The sequence below is a fragment of the Betta splendens genome, chromosome 11 (genome assembly GCF_900634795.4).
Source record: "Betta splendens chromosome 11, fBetSpl5.4, whole genome shotgun sequence".
Lineage (NCBI taxonomy): Eukaryota > Metazoa > Chordata > Actinopteri > Anabantiformes > Osphronemidae > Betta > Betta splendens.
The window spans coordinates 230,161-245,026 of record NC_040891.2 but is presented as its reverse complement, the minus strand read 5'-3'; the positions used below and the strand labels follow the sequence as shown (position 1 = coordinate 245,026).

At 41.3% G+C, this 14,866-nt stretch overlaps 1 protein-coding gene across 4 annotated transcripts in view; it reads right to left on the bottom strand.

The window, feature by feature from the left end:
* The window catches only part of arhgef1a (Rho guanine nucleotide exchange factor (GEF) 1a), a 74,984-nt gene extending 61,769 nt beyond the window's left edge, over window positions 1-13,215 (bottom strand). The window contains exons 1-6 of one of the 4 annotated variants that reach the window (XM_029166557.3): window positions 13,154-13,215; window positions 12,954-13,034; window positions 9,076-9,238; window positions 8,825-8,892; window positions 8,636-8,699; window positions 8,384-8,516 (exon numbers count right to left, since the gene is read on the bottom strand). In XM_029166557.3, coding sequence (XP_029022390.1) covers window positions 8,384-8,516; window positions 8,636-8,699; window positions 8,825-8,892; window positions 9,076-9,238; window positions 12,954-13,016 — 491 coding nt within the window. In that variant the 5' untranslated portion in view covers window positions 13,017-13,034; window positions 13,154-13,215. Of the gene's footprint in view, window positions 1-8,383; window positions 8,517-8,635; window positions 8,700-8,824; window positions 8,893-9,075; window positions 9,239-12,953 lie in introns of all 4 variants that reach the window. The other 3 variants (XM_029166560.3, XM_029166558.3, XM_029166559.3) reach the window with 3 other exon arrangements.
* Between the last annotated feature and the right edge of the window lie 1,651 nt (window positions 13,216-14,866).

Sequence of the window (14,866 nt, the reverse complement as noted above, 5' to 3'; positions counted from 1 at the left end):
AACGTTATTTTATAAAGCAATAAGACAAAATAAGACATATAACAAAACTGCAAGCCCACTGCAATATGCCTCATGCTAAGGTGAGTCCTTATCTACTTGCATCACCACCATGAACCTTTACAATAACTTTAAAGACTTACAGTGCAGGTCCTCAAGAATGTAAGCGATAATCCCCCAGGATGTGTTTGTGTCTGTTGGCTCAGTGGTCTGAAATGCAGCGTTGCCTGACAAATGCACAGGAAATGACAGGAATGGGAAAAACAACACAATACAAAGAACACACAGAAAAAGTATATCAAAATAAAGGTTATTTAAAATTAAACCAAACAAAGCTTCCGGTGACATTGTTGGTGTTATTGTTAAACATGCAAAAATTGTTGCCACGTTAGCTAACATGTGACTGACAGGTCGTATTCAGTTAAACAATGTTTTTTTTTTTCACCACTAACCAATGGCCGCTGTCAAATGCATCACTGTTTCCTTTTCCGTGGTCAAATGACCCATCGCTATATTCGAGATGATGATAGTTACGGTAACGGTGTTGTAATCACTGAGAAGAGGAATGGTGATGTACCAATTTGAGGAACTCATTTTATGGAAGGTCAAAATTCAGCTATTGATATCAATTGAATTAATGTATGATAGTTTATTGATGTATTACTCCAAAACTATGCAGTAAAAGTATTTGATATTTGCTGTGGTAGTAGTCGACGAAGTACTAAGTAGAACTATGAAGGAATAGGGATGTATCAATTTAAGGAAGTAATTTATTCAAAACAAAGTTGCCAGGCCAGTTGCCTCTTTAAATTTTCCATCAGTGAATATTTTCAAACGTTCACTGTAAATTCCATAATTTCTTAAATTGACTTTGTTTCCTTACGACATTAATCCTAATATCACCTCCATTGCTAATTAGAGTGAGTATCTCTGCTCTTTTCAGTAATCGCAATACTGTTACCATAACTATCGCACGAATCGCACCCCTCGAATATAGCGTTAACCAACGTCCTATGAAGCAAAAACACGTTCGCTAACGTGTGACTGACAGGTCATATTCAGTTAAAGGTTTTCTACCGCTTACAATTATCCCAAACCCAAAGTAGTTACCTTAATGCTGACTCTGGTTAGCTAACAAATAGGCTACACTAATGGACAGTGGAAAAACACTGCATGTTCTTACTCACCGGACACGTTAGTTGAACTGTTCTTCTCAGGCGGAGGTATGAGTCTGCCGGTGACTGTCTGTGCCTATAGTCCATGTTAGGAATCCAACCGAGGTTTTTCTGCTGCAGCATGGAATCAGGCAGCCATCTCTAAAGCTTTCAACAGTCAGTCTGCTGCTGCACTCCAGGTGTGCAGTAGATATTTACATAAGAACACGTAACCATGGGGGAAAGCTCCCCCATTAATTTAAAACAATGAAGTGAGGTGCGAGAAACACTAGCGTGAAATCTATGTATGGGCATGTAAACTATATACACCACAGCAAGTTTTGATGTAAACAGTGGCACCACTGTTTTAAACTGCTGCAGTTTCGAGACGACCCAGAGTAAACATAGGAATAAATGAGTTTCAGCAATAATAAGTGGATCTGCTGAGTTCTGTTGTCATGTCATAGAGTTCAACAAATCTACGGCTGCTGTGAAACTAATTGCATCACCCATGATTATTTACTTAAAATCTACAACCACTGGAAAACATTTATTAACAAATTATGGCATTTTAAAACCTAAATAAGCGGCTGTAGTCGCAGATGGACTGCGCTCTGTGTAATTACGAAGCCATGTGCGCTGAAATTATATTGGTATTAGTGATTAGTATTAATCACAGAAATATGTGATGCCAATATCTTGTATGAGATGTTAGAGCAGTAGGTGTGTACACGTAGATTGGTCTTAAACTAAACAGAATGCTTTGTAATGAACAAAAAAGTACCTAAGACAGCAACTAAAAAAAATTGCATAGTAAAAGCACTGACAAGGGACTGAACTCATTGAGTGAAGACAATAGCCACCCATCTTAACCACTGGAATGTCACCATAGAATGACTAGTCATGATAATGTCTCAATGTGAATTTGACAATGTTTATTTGAGAGCGAGTTGTTGCACTTCATACTCCCCATATTTGAGCACACAACAGATACTTCATAGAAAAATAGGTTTGGTGTAATATATGTATGTTACAGGTAGAAATGAAGAACCAGACCCGAGTTAGGCTGTAGTGCATTGGAGGCTTTTAAACAACGTTGGGCCACCTGGTGGTTAAAATGAGACTAGTGTCCTGATCTTTTTTTAGCCAGTTGCGGAATTAAAAATCCTTAGTCAGCCGTCTAGCTCGCTGTAAGTACATGCTCGATACTTGTGATGTCTTAATATGTTAGTTGGTCTGTTTAAATTTGTAGTAACCCACAAGTGAGACAAGCTAATAGCTAGTTTTGCTAATGGCTACAGCCAGTCAACCGAGACTTTGTCCCTTTCAAATGTGCTACTCTGAGTTGGTGCGATCACACACCTGTGTAGGGAACAGCGAATAGCTATAGGCCTTCGTTTGGCTACTGGCAGGGAGCCGTGGATCAAGCTTTTGTCCTGTTGACATGTGCTGCCGCTCCTATTTGTGTGTTGCATTAGCCGTTAGCATGCCGTTAGCCCTTTGCACTTTAGAGCTACAGCTGGGTGATCACTACACTAAGATATTGAAGATGAACGCGGGCATGTCTGTTTTACCCCGTCCTGTGTCACAGCCTAAATCAACTTGTGATGGTTAGTTGGAATGGTAACTGTGTTGTGTTGCAAGCTCAGTTGCTAATTAGTCACACCTTTACAATAACTGCTGCTTATCTGGTCAGTTACCTATAACTTGTGTACCATAGCCATTATATTTGTAGGACCAATACAATTTACAGAAAATGTAACATTTTCTTTTTCTATACTGTAGGGGGCACAACCCAGTTACCCACATGCAAGGAGGTTGTCAAACAGAGAAATTACTGCAGACTGTTGATACACAGACATCTGCTGTCCAGCTCAGGAGTGAAGGTATGTGCATTTGTATGTACCAACAGTAAGATAGGCAATAGAAGATTTTAATTTTAATTGGTATAGAAGGTGACAACTAAACATACATACATAACATACTAAACAGACTACTATGGTTATCTGTTGTTTTAGCACAGACAGGCCTATCCTCTTGTCTGGTTTAATTTTTTGTCTTGTATTGTGTATTGTTACATTAGAGAAGGTTTTGACCTACATAAACTGAACATTTCACTAATCTACAATTCTGATTGCAGTATTTTTGTTTTGATGAGGTGATGGTGAGGACAGCCACAGTTTCCATCTGGTAGAGGACTGCTTCCGCTCAAAGTTTTCCAAATTTTCCACATCTCCCTGGTCATTTGTCTACAACTATACCTGTCCTGCTGCAGAAACAAATCTCCAACATAACCAAGTTTACCCGCTACCCAGGACATGGTCTGTTTACCCTACCTCCATCAAGCATTTCATCTGCAAGGCCCTGCAAAAGCTTCTGTCCTCAACCCCCCAGACCTCTTAATTAACTCAGTAACCTATACATTGCACATTGGAGTGTGAAAATAACAGTTTGTTCAGGCTTTGGAGTAATGGTGCATTTTTTGGTTGATAATAAAGTTGGGAATCAGACAAGGCAAAGGGCATCAGTGCCTCAAGAATCACCATATCCAGTAATAAAAGGACATCTGAATATATATATAAATATGTGTGTGTGTGTGTGTGTGCGTGTGCGTGTGCGTGTGCGTGTGTGTGTGTGTTAGCAGAGTTATGCCAGCAGTTCTGTGTCATTTCAATCACCTTTTACTGCCAAATGTCACCACAATCGGCTGATTGTGACGACTCAATAATTTTCAAGGTAACTCACAGACTTTTCTTAAAGTAGAAACATTACCAAAAGTGCAGGAACCTTCAGTCTGAGTAAAGTTACAGTACACATTATCCTCCATTTACAATAGGCTTCACTTCACACCTGTAAAGAACTGGCTCATCAGTTGAACAAAGGACTGTGAGAAGGTGTGAAGACCACGTCCCTCATGAAGGACATATCATGTAGAAGCTCTTTGAGAAACATTTCTGCTCTAAAAGAATGCAGGTGCAATGACCCAACTTTCAGACAACCTGGTTTAGAAAATGGTTCAATTAACTTGATGTTTATAACATCTGTAAATAAAACTTGTTAAAAAGAAAGCGTTAAGTTTATGGCTTCAGGATATGACAGTTTCTTAAATTAAACCATTAACTAACAAAAACGGTTTGTTTAAAAAACTGTGTGTGGAAAATGCTGTGCTTTAACCACTAGGCTCTTTGAAGTGATGGAGCTCTGAATAATTTTCTGTTTAAGAAGTTTACAAATGTATCTGGTTACATCACATCAGGTAACAGCACTGCAGGACTCTGATGCTTTGAGGAGGAGGGGGTGGTGTGAAACTAGTCTAACTAGTGCTGTGGATTGGTTGTTCTGTCTGAAAAGAGGCTCTCTATTGTTATGTTCATTTAAGCTTGATTAGAAGATTCAAATGCTCATTTTTTAATTTAAAACAGCTCCTGGAGCAGGCAGACTGACACACACTATATCCAAGTGAATATGGCCAAATATAGATATATAGAATGAAAATTAAAGAATTTCATTAGGTACATTAGTAAATTCCAATTCAACCTAATACACCCAGTAACTGATAACCTCCAGATGATAGTTTGGCAGTTGTGGCAGCAACTGCTTATCTATGATTAAAAAAAAGTAAGTACAACCTTCAGCTCTGACATGAAGTCAACTTTTTAAGTTTTCTCAACTTTTTAGTTGACTTTTAGTTTAGATAGTTTAGTTTAGTTTAGTTCAGACAGACTATTGTCTGTCTGTCTGCCTTAGCAAACAGTGTAGAACTGACATTATCAAATCTATGTCCTGTTCTCAGAACTGTGCCTATACTTAGTAATTGAGCCTAACTCTACAGGTCAGATGCTAAAAATGGGGGTGGCTTCATTAACAATTTTAACACCTTCCCCAGATAGACCAAGGAGGGGGGCTGCTGACAATCGGCTCATGAGGGTGTGATGAGTGTGTGATCAGCGTCAGAAAGGGCACTGACAGTCGACTGAAATCAGCGAAAACGGATTAATCTGTACTGTATATATAAAATATAAATATATATATATATATAATAACAACAATAACAATATATATATATATAATAACTATAACTATATATATATACTAGACTCTCCCTTCTCACCCCACGCGGGTGGTCTCATCCACTTTCCAAGCTCGGGTCCTCTACCAGAGGCCAGGAAGCTTGAGGGTTCTGCGCAGTATCCTTGCTGTTCCTAGGACTGCACTTTTCTGGACTGAGATGTCGGATGTTACTCCAGGGATCTGTTGTAGCCATTCCTCCAATTTGGGGGTCACTGCCCCCAGTGCTCCAATCACCACAGGCACCACTGTGACCTTCACCTTCCAAGCCTTCTCCAGTTCTTCTCTGAGCCCTTGGCATTTCTCTAGTTTCTCATGTTCCTTTTTCCAGATGTTGCCATCGCTTGGTATTGCCACATCCACCACTACGGCTTTCCTCTGTTCTTTGTCCACCACCACAATGTCTGGTTGGTTCGCCATTACCATTCTGTCTGTCTGTATCTGGAAGTGCCACAGGATCTTGGCTCGCTCGTTCTCTACCACCTTGGGAGGTGTTTCCCACTTTGACCTTGGGGTTTCCAGTCCATACTCTGCAGATGTTCCTGTATACTATGCCAGCCACTTGGTTATGGCGTTCCATGTATGCTTTCCCTGCCAGCATCTTACACCCTGCAGTTATGTGCTGGACCGTCTCAGGGGCCTCTTTGCACAGTCTACACCTTGGGTCTTGTCTGGTGTGGTCGATCTGGGCCTCTATTGCTCTGGTGCTCAGGGACTGCTCCTGTGCGGCCAGGATGAGTGCCTCTGTCCTGTCCTTCAGCCCAGCCCTTTCAAGCCATTGGTAGGATTTGTTGAGATCAGCCACTTCAGTTATGTTCCGGTGGTACATCCCGTGTAAATAATAAACAAGACTGGCTATGGATACCGACTCCGGAACGGGGCCACCATAAGTCACCTCCTCTACATGGATGACATCAAGCTGTACGCCAAGAGTGAGCGAGACATCGACTCGCTGATCCACACCACCAGGATCTACAGCTTGGACATCGGGATGTCATTCGGGCTCGAGAAATGTGGGAGGATGGTGACAAAGAGAGGCAAGGTAATCCACACAGAAGGGGTCTCACTCCCAGAAGGAACAATAGCAGACATTGAGGACAGTTATAAGTACCTTGGAATACCACAGGCAAACGGCAACCTTGAACAGGCAACAAGGAATGCGGCAACAGCCAAATACCTCCAACGAGTAAGGCAAGTCCTAAGAAGCCAGCTCAATGGCAAGAACAAATCCCAGGCAATAAACAGCTACGCCCTGCCAGTGATCAGATACCCTGCGGGAATAATAAGGTGGCCAAAGGAAGAGATACAGACCACAGATGTTAAGACACGAAAGCTCCTCACCATGCATGGAGGGTTCCACTCCAAATCCAGCACCCTGAGACTGTACGCTAGCCGCAAGGAAGGAGGCCGAGGACTAGTGAGCGTGAGAGCCACTATCCAGGATGAAACATCCAAGATCCATAAGTACATCAAGGATAAGGCCCCGACAGATGATGTGCTGAGTGAATGTCTCAGGCAGTGGAGAACAGAGGATGAGATGCTGGAAGAGGGACCATCATGGCAGGGCAAGCCCTTACACGGGATGTACCACCGGAACATAACTGAAGTGGCTGATCTCAACAAATCCTACCAATGGCTTGAAAGGGCTGGGCTGAAGGACAGCACAGAGGCACTCATCCTGGCTGCACAGGAGCAGGCCCTGAGCACCAGAGCCATAGAGGCCCAGATCTACCACACCAGACAAGACCCAAGGTGTAGACTGTGCAAAGAGGCCCCTGAGACGGTCCAGCACATAACTGCAGGGTGTAAGATGCTGGCAGGAAAAGCAAGGATACTGCGCAGAACCCTCAAGCTTCCTGGCCTCTGGTAGAGGACCCGAGCTTGGAAAGTGGATGAGAGACCACCCGCGTGGGGTGAGAAGGGAGTTTTTTTTTTTATACTGGAAACCCGAAGGTCAAAGTGGGAAACAGCTCCCAAGGTGGTAGAGAACGAGCGAGCCTTTCAGGACTTCCAGATACAGACGGACAGAATGGTAGTGGCGAACCAACCAGACATTGTGGTGGTGGATAAAGAGCAGAGGAAAGCCTTAGTGGTGGATGTGGCAATACCAAGCAATGGCAACATCAGGAAAAAGGAGCATGAGAAGCTAGAGAAATACCAAGGGCTCAGAGAAGAATTGGAGAAAGCTTGGAAGGTGAAAGCCACAGTGGTGCCTGTGGTGATCAGCGCACTGGGGGCAGTGACCCCCAAACTGGAGGAGTGGCTACAACTTATCCCTGGAAAAACATCCGACATCTCAGTCCAGAAAAGTGCGGTCCTAGGAACAGCAAGGATACTGCGCAGAACCCTCAAGCTCCCTGGCCTCTGGTAGAGGACCCGAGCTTTGAAAGTGGATAAGACCACCCGCGGAGGGTGAGAATAGAGTGTGTGTGTGTGTGTGTGTGCGTGTATATATATATAAATATATAAAATGTATTTATATTATTTCAGCTATGCTCTCAAACTTTTATTTATTTGTATGTAAGCTATAGTAGTGTTTTCTATTAACGAGAGTTTTCCAGGTAAGTGGGTTGTGAATATCCAAGCTGTATAGGCCGTTTAGCATAAGCATTATCATTAGCAACCAATAGTCGCTTTGCTAATTACATAAATCAAATAAATTGAAGTAAATGCGACATTACCAATGAGACACATCTTGCATCAGCCGAAATGTGGGGACATCAACAGCCTCCTATTCAGCTTCAGGGTCAGATTCGGGATCATAGATGTATGGTTGTGCTACGCGGTCTTCTTCTTCTGTGGAGGATTGCGCTGGATTGCATTCTCAATGTCGCACTACTGCGACCTATTGTATCCTAACCCTGCGATGGCTTGTATCCATGAAGCCAATTAAAAAACAACAACAATAAAGGTATGCGCTTTTGCACAGAGCAGCTTCACTTGCGACACACCCGTAAAACAGCTTTTACTGATGGGGAGTGAAAACCACACATTGACAGGGGCAGTGTGGACGATCTAAAGGGTTTTATGGAGTGAAAATTAACTTACTGAGACATTGAAGTCCAATATTCTTTAGAGTGAAACGCTGTATGATCTGTTCCCTTTAAGAAATGTATTTCAGGAACTTGTAAATGTGTAAGTCTTGTTTAGTAAGCAGTGCTTACCCTACAATGTTGTTGGTGGAGACACTTTTGGACAGTGATAGACTGGAGCGACCACGTCGAGATCCCAGCAGGGTTTGTCGAAAGCTGTCCGAAGGGTAAATAGCTGAAGTTGGACGTTCAGGCATTCCTGGATCTAAAGAGGTGTGGAAGATACAGTAAGGAAGCCATGGATGAAATAAAAATTAACAAACAAGAGAAGCAGTTAGAGAAGAAAAGTGTGATTATGCAGAAGACATTAAGGAAATGTCTCACTCTTTGAGCGCAGTGTGACATTGTGCAAAGCTGAGTTATTCCGCATCAGGACTGTCTTCTGCTGCTAGGTTGACAAGATGGAAGCACACAAGATGTCATGACATTTTAAAACAAACCAGTTTAATTTACTCTTCTTTAATTTTAGTAGTTTAAGCATAAGGTTTGTGTTGATTTGATCCTGTATTTTACCCGTTGTTTCATTTTGGCACAGTGTGGTAGAGTATCCCGACAGCGGTTATGGATAGTGACACTGCATGCTGTGAAAAATAAACATAATAAAAGACAAGTTTGTCGGTGCTTCAGAACTGCAGAGATGTAGCACAAAGGAGTACATTCAGTAAATTAGAAACTTAGTTGACTGCTGCAATAGATTTTTTTTCGTCTATCATCTGTTCAAATAGATGATTAGATGCAGAAGTGCAGTAAATTGTGTCACTTACTAGGGCAGCTGAGTGCCTCCTTGGCAGTTATACTCCTGTTACATGCTGTGCAAAGTGTGGTTCCTGACACTGTCAGTGAAGTAAACAGGTGACCATTGCTGTAACGTTCTTCCCTCTCCCTTGCTGCTTTCTCTCGCTCCCTCATGCGCTCTCGTTCTTTATTCTAGAATAGAAATAGACACAAAATTTGAACATGACAGAGCGTATGTACAGAGAAGACTGACAAAATGGGCACTCTGTCATGGAAATGGTGTCACTGTTTTACTGTGGATGTGTTAACCTTGAAAAATCTAAATCATCCTAATCATCCTAATTAATCATCATGATTAACTGGCATAAGTTTAATAATTAATGGACACAAGTAAGGCCCGTGGAGAGGGGCAAAAATTGTGAGACATTGTGACAATCCAGCCCTCCAGCTGTTTTTGTGTTTGTAATGTGTTGTCACTTCCTGTTTGGTTTCCATCTTGTGTTACCTAGGCTAATTACCGATTACAGATACCTATCTACACTAGCCACAATATGACCACTCCAGTGATTAACAAATTACTCTTAGATCTTGCTTGTGTCCCTGGTGTTGTGTGTCTCTCGTTTTTATCAGCGGTTCCTTCGAGGTATTCTTTTTTTTCTTAGTTGATAAACCATTTTTGTTTGTTTGTTTCCTGCTCCAGCAGTGTCTTAGTTTGCTTTTGTTTTGTATGCATGCTGTTTATGATTTTTTAATTCAAGTCTTAGTGTCAGATATTTGTTTGTTCTATTCTGTTTAGCAGCGACTCTTAGTTCTTAGGGTCCTTTTAAGATTGGCTCTGCCCTGCAGTGTATTTATGTTGGTTTGTACAGTTCCTCACATTCTTTGTTAGAATTTTTGTCTTTTATGTTAATCTTTTAAATTAATTATTTCACGTTGCATGTCTGTCTCATGGGTTATTCATTCACGAGCAGAAACCCGCTTAGCAACGCAGATGATTCTTTTTTCCCCCAAGAGCTTGTGCTTCCCCCCACGTGTCATGAGAAAATGCTGTCCTGGGCAGCTGCCCCCTATCGACCATGCCTAAAACCGCCACTGCTGTTGGGCCCATCTCCATGCTGAGTGGGTTAGGTAGTCTAATGCAGCTAAAAGTGTTCAAGTGAGTTTGGCGTCATCTTATGGCCAAATTAATTTCCTCTAGTCAGGAGTAGTATCAGCAAATTACTGACATATTGCTTTTATGACATATTACCCATGTTTAAAATCCAGTCATGATAGGCAGAGAGCAATATGTTATACCTGTAATGTCGGCAGCTTGACGGTATTGGCGTCTTATTTTGGTAATCCTATTTTTGGTTGCTTGTCTCTTAACTTTACTTGCTTTACTATTGATTTCAACTGTTGTTTGTGATTATGTTTAAGTATTTATACATTCAGTTCTACTAGGTTTCTCGTTAGATCATGGTCATTCTCATTTCCATTTCCCATGTGCTTGTGTTTGGTATTTCTGACGTCAAACTCCTGACCAGTCTCAATGAGTTCCCACGCTTTTCCTTGTTGGATGCATCACAATGCTTCTTGTACTGTACCATGGAGCAACATGAAACACTGTTTGAAGTATATACTTTATATTGTATCATAACCACTTGTCACAAACAAGCAACCATTTAAAACTGCCTATTCTGAATGTCATATGCACATTGACATGCGGATATTTTCCTTATAACTCTGCAAACTGTTAGGCGTTATGTCTGAGGGATGTTTTTATGTGCTGATTTTCTTACTGAATCGAAAAGAGGAAGGTCTTGTGATGATCACATGAACACATTTGTGAAAGCGGAAGTGAAAGTGGGCCATCTGCTATAGTATAGGTTTTGTCGTTCCAACTATAGTTTGACTCTTGATTATATTAGATATTTGTACTGTATAAAGCAAACCTAAACACGTTATAATATAGAAAACTGAATCTTGCATTTTCACTGCTACTGTCAGTAATAACAGTACCCTATTACACAACACACGCTTTAGTGGTCTTTGAGTTTTGTAAGTTTTGTTAAATTATGTGTATATAATATAAAAAATTAAATGCAGTCTCTCTACACCCCTTATCGTTTTCCATAAAATCCCCTCACTCACATAAGGAAACAGTGGATAGATCTATTCACTGTCGATCATCAATGTCAAAATTCCGCTGGGAACAGCTCTGCTCTTGGCTCATAGCAATCAAGCATTGCAGAATCATGCTTAGGCATTGCTCTGAGAAGTGTTCAACCACTATAAATAGTCCTGCCTCCTCCACCCACTTTCAGCAAGCAGGAGGACACTTCCTAGAGAACATAATGTTAGGTGAGTTAGGACAGTGAGAGTAACAATCTGAATGAATTGTGATACTCAAATACAGTAAACCTTTAGTTCCAATGATGATCCTATGCTTTAGAACTTGTGAAGCAGCACACATCTACACAACTTACTGTTGGAACAGATCGTGTTGCGCTGAGAGATTTTCACTGACAGGACAGACTCATGAAGCCCACACACAGGCTAAAATACCATCATGAATAGACACTGGATTTTTATTTCTGTATTTCATTGAAGGTGAAATTCAGTTGTGCACTGTAACACACTACTAACAATTTCTTTAGGGATGATTTCCATATTTCTTCAGTTGCTGTACTTATCCTACTGCGAAGTTATAGTGACAGAACCCAATCAGATCAGAACTACATTTGTGGTGGTTTTGTGGTATTGTAAGCAACACAGAATGCTTACTATTAATAAAGTAATTCTATTTTCACAGGACAATGTACAGGCTAAATATGTGCATATGCTCTTTTTGTGTCAGGTGTTCCACTTAAAGGACAGATCGAAATGGTTCAGTAACCCAGATTGATTCCTATGAGGCATCTTAGCACTGTTGGTAGTTTAACATTAGTCCCCCTGGCTAAATCATTAATAACGAAGCTGCTATATTAACAACAATATTGGAATGTTCATACAGTATACAGCCCCTTTGCTGACAACATCATCAAATTTTCTTAAATTTGGTAAAAAAAAGTTTAAAATTGGCCAAACAGTACACAGGCACTAAAGTACTAAATGCAGTGAGGTTTCTTCACATCTACTTTTGTTTGAGGTTGAGATGATACACAGTCAGTGGCAGCTGGGTTCTTCATCCTGTTAGTTTGTAAGAAACTCATTTACTCACTATCTCACTTATTCTGGTCAAGCATAAAATAAATTTGCACTTACTGTATGGCTCAACATACAAAGAATAAGATGTGAATTAATCTTTTTGTTTTGAGATAGTCTGACTTATATGTTATTATGGAACATGAAAACCCCAAGGACCCCCCCAAGGCCTATTTAAATGTGTGAAATTAAGACAGTATAATATGGTCACTTTATTTTTCAGGTCTTTAGCATTTTCAGAGAAAGCTGTAATTCCCCACACCCACTGCCATTTCTATGGCAACAGTTGCTATAGGCAAATATCCAGTGAACAAGCACTATGTACAAGCAATCAGACACACATACACACCACCTACATTTACAAATATATTCATGTACAGTATGGCTTTATTCTGCATAATTAGTTTGAAGCAAGATATAGCTACAGTATATCTGGGCCCTATGAAGCTTGGGGCACTATGTTACAGTGAGGCCTGTTTTGCGCAAGAAGACAGAATGAGATAAGGTTCTGGAAAGTAATACCATCAGAAATAATAATTTTAAACAAGCAATACACTCTCCTTAATTTGCTTACAGTAGTAATTTGCAGTTATTATGTTAAAATCTTCCTCTGATTAATGAACATAAACAAAATTTGATTGTTTCAAACAGTCTCGTAAGCTGTACTTGATGTCACATGCTCTGTCAAATTGAGTTTGTCATGAAGATGACACCAACTCACCCGTAGACTGATCTCCTTCATCCTCTCTTGCCGCAGTTTTGACAGATTAGTAACTCTGGACATTAGGACAGCTGGATTTTCCTGCCACAGTGACACAATTAAAAAGCTATAAGCAAGTCGTCAAATACATAGCCCCAATATTAAGGTGTGCTCCTCCGTGGATCACTCAAATCAGAGAGAAATTCAAAATCTTTCCTCACTGGCCAACTGCAGTGTGCTTCTGCTTCCAGTGAAGTGGCTGTTCCTGTGAGAAATCTGACTTCTGAATCATCACCGCCCCCTCACACACACACACACACACACACACACACACACACACACACACACACACACACACACACACACACACACACACAAAGTGCTCGGCTATTAACGCCTGGTATAGTTTTGCTCGAATGCTATATCAACTAATTTTTGAATTATTTATAATTTTGCCTTAAAATGCTTGACAGTAATTATTAAATCTGAGATAAAAGTTTCTATCATCTTGTCAGTTTATCAGAGCTGTCATATCACACATTTATGACTAGCAGAATATGCTCTAAACATGACAAACACAAACATCTGTAGCTCCTATACTTGGTATATTATACTATTATTTATTATTATAGGGTAGGTGTATAATTTGCCTTATATTGATTATAGGCAGTGGCCCTAATGTTGCCTGTTTTAGATGCTCTTAATACCATGTCATGCGTAGTCACAATATGACTATGACACTATGACTTCCACATATTAAATAAAGAAATTAATATGTACTGTAGCACTTGCCGACTTGTATGGACACACGCTCTTTTCTGTTGGTCCTCGCAACGTTAAAAGGTTGTTTGATATCTAAGTCTTGAACCTGCAAACCTCATCACATTAGAATTAGGTTTAGGTTAATGTTGGGGTTAGCTATACACTTAAGTCGGCTGCGGGTTGTAATGGCTATTTTATTCTTTTTTACTAATTTTCTTTAACTAAATCGTCTCTACAAATGTATTTTGTGTATATATTGCTTGTAAAGCCAAAACTCGGACTTGGCTTAGCGGACTTTCCAACAATGTGTATCTGACAACATGCAAACATTGTTTACACCAGGGAACAGCTTATCTCGTGGCGTAGCGCGGTTGTGTTCCCCAGAGAGACAGACACGCAGAGACAGACACGCAGAGGCCGCCGTGCTGGAAGGAAACTTCGGGAGAAGAGCCGCCGCTTCAGACCTGTCCTCCCCTCTGTGATCATGGGGAACGTTAGATCGGTCCCCAACAAAACGGATTAACTCGTCACGCTCACGACACGTCAGCGTGAATATAGAGAGAGCAGCGTCATGCTGTTCACAGAGACATGGCTGAGCCTGCACATCCATTACTCGGCTGTTCTCTGGACGACTTTCACCTGCTGTGGACAGAACAGCGGACAGTGGAAAGAGGAAAGGAGGAGGCCTGGCTATATTCATTAATGTGCGCTGGTGCATACCTGGACATTGTGTCGTTAAGGAGCAACTGTGCTGCAGAGACATTGAACTTTAAGCAGTTAGCATGTGGCCATACTATCTGCCACGGGAGTTTACGCATGTTATCGTGATAGTGGCGTACGTGCCCCCCTCTGCTAATGCAGACACAGCCTGCGACACGCTGCTCGCTACCACCAGCAGGCTGCAGACACAGCACCAGGGCCTCTTCCTCATCTCTGGTGATTTCAAACACGCACCTCCTCCAGCTGTCCTACCAACGTACACACAGTATGTTACCTGCCACACCAGAGTTGACAAAAGACTGGACTTGTTTTATGTTAACACGAAGGAAGCATATTCTTCATCCCGCCTCCCTCCCCCGGGGAGAGCTGATCACAAGATCATTGTGTGATCATTGTCACCTATTGTGCACAGGCTGCCTGTGGTGCCACGGGTTGTGAAGATGTGGTCTCCT